Raw genomic sequence first — 18,636 nt, forward strand, 5'->3', positions numbered from 1 at the left:
AAGGCTGCGGTCATCCTTGTTGCTTGCACATCTTATCCTAACTCACTTTTCCCTTCCAGTCAACTTTTCCATGAATATGCTTTGATACAGCTCTCTGTGAACACCCTTTCAGCAATGACCTTCTGTGGTTACCCTCTTTGTGGAGGGTGTCAATTTGTCTTCTGACAAAAGGTCCTTCCCAAGATGGTGGTTGTGTTTCCTGAACTAGACTACGAAATGAAATGCTCAGGAAACCAACATTTCTGTATTATAATTTATTCCAATATTTTGCTGAAATGATTTTTGATTTCCATAAGCTGTATAAGCCATAGGCCTAATCATCAATAACAAAAAATGGCTTGAATTATTTCACTCTAGAATATATAAAACATTCACAATTTGCATCTGTAGGCTATACATTCCTGAATTTCCCCTTGGGGATCAATAAAGTATCTATCTATCTATCTATCTATCTAGATCTTAAAAATAGTAGGCCTACATCTCTCCAGTAGATGGCAGTGTAGAACTTTGGGCCAGTTGAGAAGAAGGATGTTCCATTAATGTTTCTGAAACATAGACACAAGAATAGCAGGAAGTAGTTTCAAATGTAAAGATGGCGGAAGAAGAGAGCCCGTTTGATGATTTCGAACAAGTTGACTTTTTGAGGGATAGACACATACGTTTTTTTCAAAGATGCCTTCAAGTTTTACCGGAGAGATACTCGTCTTTGGAGACAAGCAGGTAGTAAACTATTCAGTCTTCTCTGTCATAACTTAGTTTGTCACAAATACATGGCTATCAATGTAGCCTATGCTAGCCAGATGGCTAACTAACCATTCATTATTTATTAGCTTTTATAACTAAGTGACGTTAACTGAAATGTTTTTTGCTGCTCGGAAGAAAACTTCCCAGCACTGACATTTTTATATTGTCCAGAATACATCACAGTCTTCAGGGTGAAAAGTGTTAGTGAAGGCTGCCTGTTTAGCGAGGATTGTCAAGTTGCGGCACGATAACGGAATTTCAAGTCAGCGAGAAGGAATGGATTCAGTGTGTTCAGGATAACTAACCAGTCGGTTACATGTTACATCGAATAGGCTAGGCTATATATCACATGAAACTGCAAACATGTCGTGCGGATGTTTGGTGCCCTTCGATTCTTTAGTTAAAGCAAAAGCTTTGTATCATGCCGTAACACGAACAACTGTAAACAACTTTCCCGCACTGCAGTTTCTGGATCCAAATGTTTGCCAGCCTGGAACATGAAATACCGGTAGACTGTACCTAAATGCTTCCCCACACTCTGTACAACAACATTTTAAGGTATTTTGTTCCTCAAGTTATTTGGGGCATAAGAGGCAAGCACACTTTCATTAAATACTCCACTGCCAACAGTTAAGCAAACTGAAATAAGTGATCCAAGGTTTAGATCAAATAAATAGCCTACTAGGTAGGTGTAATGATGAGAGAATACCTCAGGTCTGTCATTTTGCTAGATTGGCTATCTATCTTGGAAATTATTGTAGATACCTTAAATCCCTTGGGCTTCTTAGACCCATTTGTCGACTCTGTTTTGATCAATGGCATGCTTGCAAGGGAGGCTTTTTCAGCTGTTAAGAGTAGTCATTTTGTTATTATGTGTGTCTGCCCTGTTTGCAATCAGGTGGGCTAAAACACTGCAGGAAATTGCTCTGCTGCACTGCCAGCATGCAAAAATCACTGCATCAACAAATGTCACTGTACTGGTCACAGCCTATTTGCAGCCTGAGCTCTTGCCATTACATCAGTCATAATGCAATGGGTATCTTCCTCATGGTGAAAAGATGGATTAAAACCTTATATATATGCAGTGCAGCCCCAGCCCCTTTCCGTGGATACAACGGCAACCTGGAAATAGCTGTGTGTGTGTAAGACTAAGGGGATAAAGGAGCTGATTCATGTTCTTGTGCTGACTGACGATGTCCAGTGTCAGTTGCTGTGAAGCTTGGCCTGATATCACAGCAATGGAGCACAGCAGGCCTATTTATGCTCACTGTGTGCACTCATCCACAATCAACACGGTGAAGTCATGCAGAAAAGCCTGCATGGCCACTCAGATCCGAACACAGAATCTAGTCCGACGAGAGGAAGATGTTCGCTTCTTGTCAGCCAGCAGGGAGCGGTGTAGTCACGCCACGTCGCAACACACACCTTCAGATGAGAAACTCTTGAGCATGGAAAGCGAAATGCCCTCCTCGTTGGTGGTTCTGTGTTAACCATCTGCGATCTCCTAATTGGCACTGAGCAGATGGGAAAGCTAATGAGCTGAAATCAGCTGGCTCAGTGCATATACTCAGAAAAGGCATGGGTGTTGTTTTTGCCCCTCGAAACATAAGCTTGGGTTTTCCAACTCTGACTAGTGTGTGCTTTGTCATTATGCTCAGCAAACAAAGTGGCAGATGTTGCACTTGTCTCAAATTGAGTGTCATTGAGTACAGGCAATGACTCAGAGCATCGGTTCTGTGGCAATGCAATAGCAAATTCTAACTCTCAAGGATTTCAGCATTTTTACATTGAAATATGTTGTATAATACAGTATATCCCTATTTGTTTACATTATTAGTTGATATTACTGCCACGGAGTAGCCTAGTTGTCAGGATGAGCAGCTCCCAATACAAACTGTAATAATTACATCAGGATGAGAAGAATTTTGTTACATTTGAAAGATTTTTTTTTGTTGTTGAATTTTTTGTCTTTTACTGGCCAGGACTGTTAAAGGAGCCATATGTAAGAAATGTGTTTCAATTAATCATAAAATGGCCCTGATATGTCACTAGACATTAAGAAATCATGTTCATTTCAAATACTTATATCACTGACAACAGTAGTCCGGCCAGGATATTGCCTTTTAAAAAGTGAAGTTGCAGCCCTCAACTGATGTTGATGTTGTGTTTTGTCATGTCATGTTGTGTTTTGGCCTGATGCGCCACCCTCTACCTATCTACTAATCACAAAGTCAGTAGTGTTTTGACATCCGGGTTGGCAACCTCGAGTCAGGGGGGAGGGGGAGGGGATACACCGCTCTACAGTAATTTGAAAGTGATTGCAGTACCAGTTTTGGCCACAATCTTACATATGGTTCCTCAGACAAACAAACACGGCAATCTCCACAGAATTAGTTTAGAACTAAAATATATCCATAACAACCGTACTGGTGGTTTCTGGGCAGACATGTGATATGATTAGGGGTCCAAGGAATTTAGTGTTTTTTGGGCTCATGCACTACTCACAAGAAGTGAGGGATATCTGGCTTTCGGGTGAAATGTAATGTTTCAGTACAGAAAGTACTGCAAAATTGAACTGTTGGACATGCACATTCAAAAGTTCAGAGAAGGTCACATTAAGTTCACCTGTAAAGGTTATAGTGGATTTTAGGTTCATCCTGAAATTTCACCCGGAAGCAAAATATCCCTGACTTTTTGTGAGGAGTGTACATTTAAAGCACAGTGCGGACCAGCCTCAGAATTCACCATGTATTCTTAGGCTCATTGATCTGCTTTAGAAATGTATGTTTTCATGCCTTTTTTTTTTTTTTTAAAGAAAGAAACAGTTAGAGTAAAGAGCAGTGTTGGTCAAGTTACTTGGAAAAAGTAATTAGTTACTGATTACTTATCCAAGAAAGTAATCTAGTTACTTTACTGATTACTTATTTTAAAAAGTAATTAGTTACTTTACTAATTACTTTACTTAGTTACTTTACAAAAACACACTAGCTATACACAACCTGAATACGCTTTTTTTAAACTTGGTTTTATTAGTTTCAATCTTAACTTTTTGGTGTGTATACTCCTTCATTTGAATAGATGCAAATAAAATACAGCAAACAAAATATTAAAACCAAAGTCTCTATTAACATTTACATCTTTTAACAGTTGCAGTGCAGAGAGGAGTAATGCATTTACCAAAACAGAAAATGCTGTTGCATGCCACATTTAGGCTGTTCTAATGTCAAGAAGAGTATGTGTTTGAACTGTGTGTGTGCAGTGCCGCTGCTGGCTATTTTGGTGCCCAAAGCAGAACTGTTAGTTTAAAATATTTCTTAAGAAATACTACTAATTTGATGCAGTTTAACTCATTTATAAATGGTGCGCAGTTACTTTAAGAGCATCTACACAACTCTCATAATGATCAGCTCCATTCAAATATAAGCCTATGGCTAGTCCACAAACTCCACACATTCGGCACTATATTAGCAATAGTCATGATATTAAGTTGGTATAAACAGCTAGCTAGACATTTTCTGTTTGCAAGAAGAGAATGAGCCTGGTAGCACCTATCTGAGTGGAATGTGTTTCAATCGGCATAGGCTACTGTGCTTCATGTAAATGCTTAGTTTAAGGCAGTGGTTCTCTTTTTTCTTTCTTTCATTCCCCACTTTGATCAAGGGGGCCTTTTCGAGCCCCACCTGTCCCTCAGAAAGTGGTAGGTCAAGCTTAAAATTGTCAATTGTATTGAAATAATGACAAATTCTAAATATATCCTCTTCAGCAGAGTTAAAATCAGCTGGTGCTGCAGATATAATAATAAATAAATACATAATGTGCCATTGTAAATTAAACATACATATTTCTGTTTTCCAGCAACATATTAGGAAGCATAGGCCAATATTTTACAGCATTGTACAATATATTCAATGAAATACCAACCTGCTGCATTAAATGGATCCATAATCCAGTCATATTGAGCACTGCTGGTTGGGAAATATTTTTGAAATAAACTTTGCAGGGATGTGATGTAGGCCTACTGTTTAATACATGGGATCACAAGAGTGGCTCCCGTCCGAAGCAGACGTTTCAGCGATTTCACTCAGATTCTCAAAGGCATACTGTTGCGATCGAGGCGCCTGTCCCATACCTCAAGTTTTTTGGTGAATGCAGTAATCTTATCTGCTAGGTGAGGTAGGTGCTTGTCTTTGCCTTGTAACTGGAGATTTAACTCATTGAGCTTTCCAAATATATCGCTAAGATAGGCCAGCTTCAAGAAATGTTCATTAGTGAACGTGCGCTCACGCTGCCTTGACACGAGCGCTTCCCTATGAATAACACAGTGCGTCCATTGCGCATCGGGTGCTACCTGGGCCTAGGCTACAGATAAAAAAAATGGCATGTCTCCGCGACCCAGTAGAGAAACGCTGGTTTAAGGGAATTATTGAAGACTTCAACACTCACCAGCCCCATTACAAAAAGGCAAAGACCACATTATATTTTTGCCCATTTTCCAAATCACAGTAAATGCAGCCAAGATATTATAATGCCCTGGCTCCTTTTATAACGGGCCAGTAGGCTACGGCTACAGGGAACCCGCGACGTCCTCTTAAGTCTATTTTCACCTGTTGCTGCAGCCGTCATGTCGGGATAGGGGTGTCTCAATGAGTTTCACATTCCTGTGCCGGCTTGCTAGGTGCTTGCTCAGATTTGAGGTGGAATTTTTCGCTGTAGACAACAATTCCTTCCCACGAAGAGTGTACAGCGTTAATGTTTTTTTCTTAATGTCTGAACTGCAATGAATTAAATGCTCCATGTTCGCGCTCTCTCCTGCACTCCATGTCTTGCACACGTGTGTCTGTTGTTTACATCTATATCACGCAGCTATAGCCTACATCATTGTCACGAGTTAGTCTCACAAAATCCATATGGCAAAATCCCAAATTCTTTTACTGTCTATGGCAAAATCACGGTTTAGTAACGCAGGCTGCTTGCAGGAAAGTAAAAGTAATCTAATTACTGTTTTTGCAATTGTAATCCCTTACTTTACTCCTTACTTGAAAAAAGTAATTGGATTACAGTAACGCGTTACTTCTAACGCGTTACTGCCCATCACTGGTGAAGAGTGAAACTAACTAAATTCTCCTCTGAGGCTGTTTATCCATTTCTTTTGCTTTCACCATTAAAAATTTTATCGAACAAATCTTGATATGTCAATCTGTTGTAAAGTCAATCAAATTTCAAGGAAGGACTTTTTCGCCCAATCTCAATTACATCTCAGGATGTAATTGTCCCAACTTAATAAAACTTCATATCCATAATCATCACAACCTTCTTTGGACATGTGTGGGATTTTGTCAAATGTCATCCACATAAAAAAAAATTGACTATCCACATCCATGGTATTTCATATACTCACACACAAACCAGTATTGTGTCCACAGTTCAGTGGTATAGAGTTTGATTAACATGCAAGACTCTGTAGGTTCAAATCAATTCTGGTGTAGTTTCTGTCTGATGCTAATGCTATCTGTTTGAGTTCTAATACTGGTACTCTGACTATGCTATATAGCTCACTTAGCAAGCATATGTCTCATAAAGCAGAGATTGTTGGTTCAAGGCCTGCCTTTGACTGATCGTGTTTGTTTTTCATTTCTTTTCCGATTCTCAAAGCTTTCAGTCGGGATTGGATCGATCTCCTGTTGCCTTCATATTGTCTGATATTGCAAAAATTACACATCAAATCCATGTTATTTTTATAGTGACATCCATCCAGTCAGCTGCTTTCCTCTCTGCAGTACATTCAACATTTGAATTTCTCAATGAAGGTTCCTCAAGCTCTGCATTTACTTAAACCCCGATGGCTGTAAATCAGGAGACTCATATCTGTACTACAGACTCTGTAGTTGATCCTGATCTTGATATTTTTTTTCTCCATGTCCAGGTTGACGATAGTCTTCTTTGCACTGTCTGGCTTGGATGTGCTAGATGCCATGGATGTGATTGAAAAGCCGAGTTTGATCGAATGGATCTATTCCCTTCAAGTTCTTCCCACTGAGGACCGTGAGTAGTCAAAATTCTGTGGTCAATGAATTAAGAGGATGTAGGTGCTATATGTCTATGTGTATGTAGTATGTGTTTTTAAATGTACTCTTTTCACTAGTATGGACATCACAAACTGTAGTAGTCCTAATTGTGAAGACCATGGGCTCTATCTTGGCAATTTAAAACGCAGTGCATAGCATATTCATATCACGACGCAAAGCGTACATTCCTATTTTACACTCAATTCTTTCGCCATACACTTCTCTTTTATTAAACAATGCGCCCAGGGTTGTGGCAATTAACGACCTAAGGTGTGGTCTAGCGCATTATCTAAAAATCACTATCTTACACCATCTGAAAAGCATTACGGCACTGACCAAGAAAAATCTGGTCTATAGCGTACCGTCACGAGATGTAAGCAGCAGCTCCTCTGCAAGATAAATGTCCTTAGGTTTTTTTTATTGGGGTATTGCTTTTTTCAGGCTATGTTTTTGATGGTAACCCATTGTCAGTCAATAGAACGTAATAACTGTGTATAACTGTTTTGTCGTTGACTGACACCACGGTGAAGTTAATTTCACTTTGCCTATGAGTTCAAATAATACACCGGTGCAGATGCGTGTATGCTATACTCTGCTACGTTTTAGGAAAGCATGGTTTAGTGGAATACCTGTTCCATAAGGTCTCACGTGCAAGCAGATTTCTTCAAATGCGCTGCTGACTATCAAAATACCTATGCGGTGTTTGAAGTTGCGCTGCTTGCTGTTAAAGAGAATGACCGATGTCATTTTAATCGGTTTAAAGGATGTTACACCCGAAACACACCCATGACTGATTAAGAAACATAAGACCAACCTTTTTGCGGCAAGCGCCCAACGTTTGATAACAAAACCCACCCCAAATGTGAACTGGACAAACCCTTAAATGTGTTTAAGCTTTTCGCTACCGACAATGCGTTTTATCTTCGCCCTGAGGGGCCTTTGACTTTAAAGACATGTCTGACATTGATACAGTACTAATTGGTACATTGTTTTTCCATTTCAAATGATTCATTTTAAGTGTCAAGTAGATGACTTTGTTTTAAATATTAAAAAACTGTTAAACAATAGAGTTAAATCTTGTCTTAAAATACATTTTTGTCAAAATCTTTTGTAACATCTCCAAACATACCACAAATATTCTCCCATGCTGTGGCTCATCATTGTTGCGCTACCTTTTGTTCTTTTTTGGCTCTTGCTTGTGATTCACAGATGAAAGACTTTACAAGGTCGTAACCCAATTAGTATAGCCCTGTAAAGTGGCCACTGAGCCCCTTGATCTGGAAAAGTATAGGAAATTAGGTGCTTTGCAGTCAAATTCACTGACTACTTTTAGGCTGGCAGGTGTGTGTGAGGTTTGTTTTAAATGTCCCTCCAGCATCTTTAGACCACCAGGTGCCTTTTGAAAGACGCCCTCAGATTTGGCTTTAACTGTCTAGAGAATTCATTTCAATCTCTAAACTGTGCCCTTATAATGTAGTGTCACAAATGTATCCCGAATGAATATACTTTTGTCTTCTAGTAAGGACTGAATGTAAAATTGTAGTATGTTCACACACAGAAGGAAAGGCATAGTCTATCCTAACAATGTCCCCATTATTAGGGTCTATAACCTCTTGCAAATCCAATTTCAACCACAAGGTGGCAGCCCTTCCTCTGTATTGGTACACTAACACTGGAGTTACACTGATCTGTCTGTGTTGTCATCCTCACCAGAATCCAATCTGTCACGCTGTGGCTTCCGTGGATCCTCACACATAGGAGTTCCATACCAGACAAAGGTAACGCCATTCTAAAGCATTCTAAAGAATGAGCTTTCTGTCCTGCTACTCATACTATTCCAGTTTCCCAGGGTGTGTGGGAAGAAGCTACGTCTATGCAAAGCACAACCATTTGTTTACTAATTATAGCCTTGTTTTCCTCTGTGAGTTCTGTAGAAGTGATAATAGCTAAACAACCTTGCCCATCAGCTCTAGTGCACTTTTTGTTAGGAAAGCACTCTTTTACGTGAATGATCCTTGATCGAGAGTGGCCAACAAAATCCTTGGCTTTTTTGGAGGTACACTCTCAAGGTGCACAAAGCATGCATCCTGTGGCAGAAGGCAGTGAAAGGGCAGTGAAGCATTTGTTAAATTGAACTACACATAAATGTCCTGACGTCCTGTTGTCTGTGTCTGTGTGTTAGGGCCCTGGCTCTCCCCACCCTTATGACAGTGCCCATGTGGCGATGACATACACGGGCCTGGCCAGCCTCATCATCCTGGGGGACGACCTGAGTCGCGTGAACAAGCAGGCCTGCATGGCAGGCTTGAGGGCCTTGCAGCTGGAGGATGGCAGGTGAGGGCTAAGGATCAAAGGGAGAGGTGCCTTTATGGCTTATCATGGCACGGTCAGATTACACAATTTCAACCTGACCAGCAATTTTATTGTCTTGTGTCGCGCCACAACACCACAACGAAAAGTCAAGCATGTCAGAGGTTTTGGGAACCTCCCTTTGCCCGATCTTCTGATCCAGACGTGGCAAGAATTTATGGTTCAAAGACCATTGCGGATGACAGAAACAGTTGTGTAATCTGACCAAGCCATCAGTCTACCACCTGACCTGGTGTTAAATAAAACTATCCGGTTGTGATAGTTTGATTCAATAATGTTCTGGTAATTCGTTCGGTAACTCTCACAGTCACTCGTTTCTCTCCAGAGACAATAGAAGAGACAATTTCTTTCCACTATTCAGAGTAGCCATGAAGAAAATGGTCATTCTACTACTCACTTGCTGCCTCAACCTAATAAAATCCTATTTTTCGTGGAGGCCTGGATGTGACCATTGATATCATCTGGCTGCACAGCTACACTAAAATGGAGGTGATGGTGACCGTTTTTTGGACGGAAAAGCTGTTGGGCCTGTGACGTCGTACTTAACCGGATACCACTGCTTTATTAAATGGGCTTATTACATTGAAATAGTTGCCAAGTTCCCCTTTAAAAACGTCACTTAACTTTAGATGTTTGCGTACCTATGAAGTAGTTCCTCTTTTCTGGCTGAATCACACCACTATATAAATTTGCTTTTGAAAAACGCTTTTGTGATTTGAATGGAGTTTTTGAATGACTTGCTTCTTTCAGAAATGCACGCAAAGTATATAATCTATTCATTCATAAATTGCAATCATAAAAGCAAGTTACTGAGCGTTGAATGCCCTTTTATCATTTTTGTTTTGCTTTCAGTTTATCTTTCGAAACCCTGTTGAAGATATGGGTGACAAAGCACTATTTGTGCTGGCCGAATGTTCCCATGAAGTTCTAGTGTACATCTTGCATCTATTAGTGACTGACCGCTCATGGAGTTCAGGCTTATTAGTGACCTTCGCACTTCTTGCTCTCGGCAGTTGAACTGAAGGAGCACATTCTAACAATGACCATTAGTTCTCTTTTTTTCCATACATGTACTGTACAAGCCCCATGCAACTTGTTTTTGCCTGTGATTTGACAAGAGACTTAAACATGCTTTGAGCCATGAAGCGCTAGCTCCCAATAAAATGACTGAGGACCTTTTATCTAGCTTGTGGAAAACAGTATGCAAACAGATTTTGGCTCATGAGGTCATTGTGTATTGGTTTGATCAAGGGAAAACTGGGACAGTGAACCTTTTCATTATCAACAACAAACCCTCTATGCCATGTCAACCCCCCTCATGGAAAGATGTGTTCCAGAGCATGGTTCTTGAGAAAGAGAGGGGGAATTCATTTTCCTCTGTGGTGCGGTTCTTGTTTTCAGTTTCTACGCTGTCCCAGAGGGAAGTGAGAACGACATGCGCTTCATCTACTGCGCGGCCTGCATTTGCCACATGCTCGACGACTGGTCGGGGATGGACATCAAAAAGGCCATCGACTACATCAGAAAAAGCATGGTGAGTCCAGATGAAAGAGAGAGAACGAGAGCGTTTAACCCCCCCCCATGTGCAGCACGAGCTGCAATCTTGCACGTGTGCAATGGAGCGCCTTCAGGGAATACTACAGTTGTAGTCACGGCCCCATTTTTTTATTCTCATGCGAACAACTCACTTGACTCATCGGGCAAGGGAACTAAAATAGATGCGCTTATTTTCACTCCGATTGGCAGTCATCTCGGTAGATGATGTAGGGGAAGTAAATGAGTTCCTATCATGAGTCCTCTTTAGATATATTTACACACACACAATTGCAAGGCAATCGGGTGTTTTTTGGCGAGGCTTCCCTTTTTCCAAATGAAACCGAGGCAGGTCACTAGAGTAGAGAGGAGCGAGTCGGAGTCAAGAGAGCAGACGGGGCTTACGGGATGGCCCTGCCCTGCCCCCTTTGTCTTGTTTGGGATGCGTTCCACCACTCACAACCCTAACGCTCTAATCCTACAAAAGATTATATAATCCACCCCCACACACACACACCCCAGGCTGCCGTATTCCTGTCTGGTGATTGCTGGATTACATTGTCAAATGCTGTTTATATATATATATATATGTTGTGTGTGTGAGTGAGTCAGTGGCCGGAGACTGTGACATGTGGAATCATTCACACACACCAGGTTATTGCTGTTGATTACACTGACCAGTGGTGTGTGTGTGGTTACTGTATGTGTGTCTGTCTTTGACATGGTGGTGGCCAATACTGTGACGCGCACACACACACACACAGTGTTTGGGGCCCTATAAATAGATGTTATGATCTCAACGGGAGGCCCCCACTGGGCCGTAATCCTCTTAGTGGTTCAATTATGGCGCGTCTATTAACCCCTAAAGATGAGCAGCGGGATGCGTATGGAGGGAATGTTTACCATAAGCATCTCCACACAGGATATGTTCTTAACCTTTTGTTTCTCTTTAGCACCGTCCATTCAGTCTTGTTACGTTGTGTCAAGGATTTACTCTTACGTCTGTCCACTCTGCGGAGGCGTCAGTGTTGTTGGCCAGTGTTGGTTGTGTTCCATCTGTCCACCGCAAAGACCGCTTGCTATTTGGTCGCCATTAAAACTAAGTGAGCTCCGAATGGGCATGGTTAACCATTTTCGTATCTGTGTTTATCTCTGGGTGGGATAATGATGTGGTGGTGGTGGGGGGTGGGGAGACGAGGAGTCCACATGAAGTCAGCTGGTGCCGCCGTATGAGAGTATTAATTGAGCAGTTTGAGCTTAATCCATGCCTGAGACCCATCTGCCCTCAACATGCATATGCTACCGATCACAATACCACCGAGAAGTCACCAATCAGTGAGCAATGCTTGGAATAGTGTGGAAAAAGTCACTGACCCGTATGTTTCTCTCTCTCTCTCTCTCTCTCTCTCTCTCTTTCTCTCTATCTCTCTCTCTTTCTCTCTCTCTCGCTTCCTCAGTCCTATGACAACGGCATTGGGCAGGGAGCTGGCCTGGAGTCACATGGTGAGTCAGATTGACCTTGTTTGACTGAACTGCAATGTGTTAAAGTAACCAAACCCCCAACAATGCCTATGGTCCCTTATGAGTTATCCTCCAAATCACCCCAGTCTTAAGGCAGTGGAGGATGCGATTTGTGGTTGTATAAGATTTATTTTATAAAAAATATTTTTTGTAATTAACCTCCAAAAACAGGTGTTCCTTGGTCAATTATCAGTTGAACACTATAATTTTAATGGATGCCATTTCCTTGAAAATTGCTCCTACACACCCACAAGCTGCAGGGAATAAAGATGGCAGCTTTAATGTAACTATGGCACGAGAACTATTTAATGTAACTATGGTGCAAATTATAGCCTGCACTCTTCCTGTGCATTGAGGCTTCTTAAAGAAGCTAAATAAATAAGTTTTGCGTTTGAAAAAATGTTTACTCACTATAAAGCAGATCTGAGTGACAGAGAGTATCGTGGTTGAGTGATTGAAGCGTTCCTTCATGTTCTGCTCTAGTTGGACCTCACTCAACCTCTTTGGATGAGTAGGCAGTTAAATGCTAGGCTGTGGCTGGCTGAAAAGGCAGATCAGGAAGCGCACTTATGATGGATGGTCTCCCTGTCCCTCTCACACACGCCACAGTGCATGCATGCACACGTAGGGATAAATGCTACTGCTGCCTACCCAGACTTGTCATTACACTTCCTCCCTCTCCGTCTTTCATTTGTCTTCCATCTCTCTTTCCCTCTCACTTACTCGGCATCATGTCTGTATTGTTCCTTGCTGCACTTGTTCTCACTTAAACTGCTTTCAGACATGTCCTCTAAATTTGCACTGTGTGCGAATCTTTGTCAAACGTATGTCCGCCCCTTCGGGAGATTCAAACATTATGTGTGATTCGGACATTATGTGTGAATGACACCCAGGCACATGAACCGAATCTCTGCGTAGCCTAGCCATCTAGCAGAGTAGGGTTTTAAATAGCAAAGATGCATATCGCTTGGTTCATGTTATGCAAGAGTGTTTTTGTACCTTAACATAATGTTTCCAAAATCGTTTCAGTGGTTCATCAACTCGTAACAGGGTGAACGGCACTTCTGCATTCGTTTCGCAGCCCTCTATTGGCTCTAACCACACCAGATTGCCAGATCGGGTAGTGGATCTGGAGTTTAATGGAATGAAATAAGAAACTACAAATTTGACTTGTCGCAATACATCATACTTTCATAAAATCATACACTACCTTGTCTGTGGACATCGTTATTTGCCGTTGCTGAATAAACAAAAAGCATGTGTGACAGAGGAAAAGTGCTTTGGTGTTGCTTTAAGGAGAAAATGTTTGTATTGTTCTCACTTACTCTCCCTCCCTCCTTCGCCATGTCTCTGTCTGTTTTTCTCTGCACGCTTAATCTCTCTCCTTCTTTCTTCTCCATCTCCCTCTGTCTCCATCGGTCTCTCTTCCTTACCCCTTTACGCCCCTGCTCCTCCTCAATCTTTTACTCTCTCTCTCTCTCTCTTTCTCTCTCTCTGCCGGCCTGTGGTAACCCTTCTCCCCCCATCTATCGGTCAGGCGGCTCGACGTTCTGTGCGGTGGCGGCGCTGTGCCTGATGGGGAAGCTGGAGGAGATGTTCAGCCAGCGCGAGCTGGATCGGATACGCCGCTGGTGCATCATGCGGCAGCAGAACGGCTTCCAAGGCCGCCCCAACAAACCCGTGGACACCTGCTACTCCTTCTGGGTGGGCGCCACTCTGGAGGTAAAGAAAACCAAAAGAGGGAGGACAAAAAACTACCCCGAAATCAAAGAAGGACTGGTGGAGATGTACAGATAGAGTGATATAGTGACTGGAAAAAACAAGAAAGCGCTAAAGCACTATGAGGACTACAGCTAGAGCTGAGTGATTTAGCTGGATTCCTGTTCTTTTGAACCCCACAAGCTGTGTCATGGTGTGCCGAACAGGGGGAATTTCAAAGCAGTGAGGCTAGCATTATCTAGCGTCCTATGGGCTTTGACGGCTTGTATTCGTTTGTTTAGGTAAACACAACCCCGCCCGCCCGCTAGACAACCCCCCCCCCCCCCCTTCCACATGCACACACTCTTGTGGTTCATCATGAAAGTTATTTGGAACAAGGATATGTTTTGCCAGTCCAATGAAGTCAGTGCCATTTCAAAACAAACACACTTCGGACAGAACCATGCATTGACGAGAACACAGGTACCTTTTTCTAGGCCGTACCCATACCTAAAAACAGCTGCTGCTGTGGGTGGACCTGTGATACAAAGTTCTCTTCAGGACGGGAGAGGGAGAGAGAGCCTTAGCTTAGCTGGAACACTGTGCTGTGCTATGCTGTGCAGCCAGGACAGGAAATAGGCTTCCTCAGCAGGCAAACAGACTTGGCAGAGTAAGCACACACACACACACACACTCTTACACACACACAAACTGAGGTCAGATCTCTCACTGAAAGCTGGCACTCACAAACGTGTAATGAAGAATGGCCAGATTCGCCACAGGGAGGGAAAGTATCCTTAGCTGTGAAAGCATTGTGTGTGTGTGTGTGTGTGTGTGTGTGTGTGTGTGTGTGTGTGTGTGTGTGTGTGTGTGTGTGTGTGTGTGTGTGTGTGTGTGTGTGTGTGTGTGTGTGTGTGTGTGTGTGTGTGTGTGTGTGTGTGTGTGTGTGTGTGTGTGTGTGTGTGTGTGTGTGTGTGTGTGTGTGTGTGTGTGTGTGTGTGTGTGTGTGTAAGCTTCTGATATTGTGCAAGCCTGTTAAAAAGACAGGAAGAGCATCAGTCTTGAAACAGAATTAGATGAAATTGAGGTTACATTCTCAAGACGAATGTAAAGCTTTCTCCATAATTGTTACTTTGGTGATAAAAAAAATCTATCAGTAGCAGAATCCTTCATTGGTAATTATATAATTCAAAGTGTTTGAAGCCGCCCTCACCCTCTTGAGAAGGTTTATGAGGCTCCTGTTACTACTTGCTCTAAATTAAAGCCTTTCAAAAGACTTTTGGGTTGATGACCTTGGGGCCGATGGAATTGGATTGAAAGTGGGTATGGTTTTGGCTCTAAATTTCATATTTTATTTGTAGCCACTAGAAATCTAAGTATTCATTCAATCATTTGAATCTGAAATTCTTAGAATTCTTTTTGGACATGGTGAGCTTAAGTCAGTCGTTGATGGTTTTTGCATCATTGCGTATAATTTGTCAACTTATTGACATTTGGGCTATATCACTTGTATTTACGTCAGAAGACCATTTCTGTTTTTTTTCTCATTCAGTTGTAACTGTTGACCAAAACTGTTGGTGGTTTCTTATAGCCTCCTTACACCAAACAACTTCGACATGATTTGGGCTTTACACAAAAGACTGACAAGATTTGGGAAAGATTCTTGGAAGATTGGAGTCTTTTAACTAATACCCCCCAATTCAAGCTTTACTCAAAAGCCTACAATCTTTCAAGAATCTTTCCCAAATCTTGTCAAAGTTGTTTGGTGTAAGGAGGCCATTAGTTGTCCCTGTGTCCATGTATTGTCCCTATGCACTGCGCCACACATCCGCAATGATGATGGCATGCTTCCGTTCATGCGAAAAGTATGTGCTTAATGAAATAAAAATGCGTGTGTGTGTGGAGGGGGGTGGGGGTGGCTCATGTTTGTTTTCTCACGTCTTGTGTTGGTCTGACCTCGTTTAAATGATCTGTCCCCCTCGCAGCTTCTAGATGTTTTCAAGTACACCAACTTTGAAAAGAACCGGAACTACATCCTGTCCACCCAGGACCGATTGGTGGGGGGGTTTGCTAAATGGCCAGACAGCCATCCAGGTAAGATGACACCTGACTTTCCACAGTGAGGCTGGGTAAGGGTTTGGCCTTTGTCAGCTGAAACCACAGTGGAATGGGATACTCAGGCCTGTTGCTCAGCGTATATAGTTTCTGAAGGTGTTTTCTGTGGGGTTTAGGTCACTGTGTGAGAATCCACATTGTGTGACTGGATGCTTTTGTGCATTTTTTATTGAGAATGGTTTTTGTAACGGAAATAGGAAAACCTAAACTCTCTGTGGAAAACTATTTTAAATGCCACTTGAAATAGTCCCGTAATCTTACAAGGGCACAGCTCTCGCTCATTAAGATGGAGGAGACGACATCATTTACATTGATTAATCTCATATTGAATAGGTTTTTTTACCCCTCTACCCTTAATGTGGAATCCCATTATGTTGTATCACCCCCATTGTGTTTTCATTATGATTGAATTTAGTACACACAACCCATCTGAAAGCTTTTACAGGCTTCCCATGGGAGGTGGGGGAGGGGAGGGGTGGTTAAAAGGGGTCACCATACATTATTCATGTTTCCTTAATCAGGCTGTCTCACACTCAGTGTCTCATATATTTCATATCTTATGTATTTTCCCCTCTGATCTGAAGACTTTTGTGCTGTGTGTGCTATATGAAGGCATACATTGTACATACACAAAATGTACAGAGGCATGTATTATGGCACTTGCTTAAACATGAATTTGGCCTCACAACCCAAACTTGTAATAATACGTGCTGTATGTTCAGGCAGTTACTGTGTTGAACCCAGTGAAAATAGCCTGGAGTGTCTGGCAGTGTGTCAGGGCCTTAAGATGTAAACAGAGAAACCTGGCTGGCCGGCCTCTTGTCCTCCTTGACTTTGAGAAGCCCAAGTGTTGGTCTATCAGTAGCAGATGCTGTATCGCATCACATCTCTGACCTACTTTCCCCTCTTTCTCTCTCTCTCTCTCCCTCTCTCTCTCTTGTCTCCTATCTCTCTCCCATCTTTTTTCTCCCTGCTTAAATTTTTTCATCTTCATTCTCTCTCTCTCTCTCTTTATCTATCTATCTATCTATCTCTGTCTCTCTATCTGTCTCTCTTTCCATCTTTCCCCTCCTCCTCCTCCTCCCCCCACTCCTCTGTCACTGTTGTCTGTTCCAGATCCCCTACACGCCTATTTTGGGATCTGCGGCCTGTCGCTGATTGGCGAGGCCAGTCTGCGGCGAGTGCACCCCGCCCTCAACATCAGCCAGAGGGCCTTCGAGCGCCTGCAGCAGCTGCACCGGGCGTGGAGAGAGACCTGCACATGACAACGTGCCACCAGCCGACCCGCCCGCTCGCTCTCTCTCTCTCTCTCTCTCTCACACACACACACACACACACACACACACACACACACACACACACACACACACAAACTCTTAAAAACCATGTCAGCCTCTGATGCCACGTGCATTCCTCTCAGTCCTCACCCTAACCTGAGTTAACTTAGCAATAGTGTCAGAGCTGTTGCCTGGCAGCGGGCGATGGGAGTGGTGGTGGTGGTGGTGGTGGGGGGGGGGGAGTGGAAGACCTGGGAGGGTAGGGGAAGGTGGAGTGATGAATAAATGATTGGGGTCCGGCATAATAAATTATTAAGCGGGATCTGTCAGAGTGGAACCTTGGCCCTGGGACGGTCCTCACAAGGATGGGGTTTAGCCTCTGCGCCTCACTTATTGTGTCTGTTTGTTTTGCTGAGCCGATAGCGTAGCTGTCCCTCTTTCACCTAATTTCCTGGAGAGGTGTACAGATACTTTATTTCTATGTTTGTTACTTTGAAGTCATTCTTCGACTTGCTCATTGCCTTGAACTTAGCGTGTCGCTCTTTTTTTCTTTCTTTTTTTTTTTTGCTCCAAGTGCTATCGTTCAGAGATGTCAACGGAGACTCTCACCCTGCCTCAGTCAGATGGGTGTGACCTTTTTTTTGACTGACCGGTGCAGCTTATAGCAGCCCTCTGAAGGTCATCTCTTCACTCTAGTGATTGTTACACACCTTTAAAAAAGGAAACAAAATATAAGACTAGAAGCTGATGCTGCAAACGGTTTTTAATTCACCTTGTTTCTTCTGAAGCACCTTAACTTAAACCATAAGGTGATTTACATGGTCCACCAGTGACTAATAACTGGCAAGCAACTATTGATTCCAGTTAATGTATATTTTTATGAGGGCTTTTTAGAAGCTCATATCGGGCTAATGCTGCAATGCAGCTTTAGATATAGCCTGTTTAAGATATAGCACCCACAAGCCTGTTCCTCTTTGCTGAAATGTGCCACGGACAGCATAAACTGTGCACTCTGCCCTAGAATGGGCCCTCAGTAGTCTGCCTGTGTTGCTGCAAATTGGTGTCTCTTTTTGAAGAAATAAAAGACTTGTGAATGTTTGCTTTGATAAGGAACAAAAAAATGAATACCATTAGTGAAATTAAATTTATTTTTTCTATACTTTGTAGAAATATTAATTGTAGATATTAATCGTTAAGTTTCATTTTTTCAAGTGCTCTGTGCTTATGGCAATCTGACAGTTTGATATGAAGAGGAATGAAGAGATGAGAACTTGAAATGAATGATATAACACTTTCTGTTTCATGGTAGAACA

At 42.3% G+C, this 18,636-nt stretch overlaps 1 protein-coding gene across 1 annotated transcript; it reads left to right on the forward strand.

The window, feature by feature from the left end:
- The first annotated feature begins 584 nt into the window (after window positions 1-584).
- On the forward strand, window positions 585-17,536 carry pggt1b (protein geranylgeranyltransferase type I, beta subunit). Its single transcript, XM_076271445.1, has 9 exons — window positions 585-720; window positions 6,668-6,786; window positions 8,523-8,587; window positions 8,992-9,143; window positions 10,581-10,713; window positions 12,170-12,215; window positions 13,771-13,955; window positions 15,917-16,025; window positions 17,163-17,536. The coding sequence occupies exons 1-9, from the start codon at window positions 593-595 to the stop codon at window positions 17,309-17,311; spliced, it is 1,086 nt and encodes a 361-aa protein (XP_076127560.1). The 5' UTR covers window positions 585-592; the 3' UTR covers window positions 17,312-17,536.
- Window positions 17,537-18,636: the final 1,100 nt, after the last annotated feature.

Source organism: Alosa pseudoharengus, unplaced genomic scaffold, assembly GCF_046254945.1.
Source record: "Alosa pseudoharengus isolate Yale_2024_CS ecotype anadromous, Long Island Sound unplaced genomic scaffold, YU_APseudo_1.1 YU_APseudo_1.1_scf_6, whole genome shotgun sequence".
NCBI lineage: Eukaryota > Metazoa > Chordata > Actinopteri > Clupeiformes > Clupeidae > Alosa > Alosa pseudoharengus.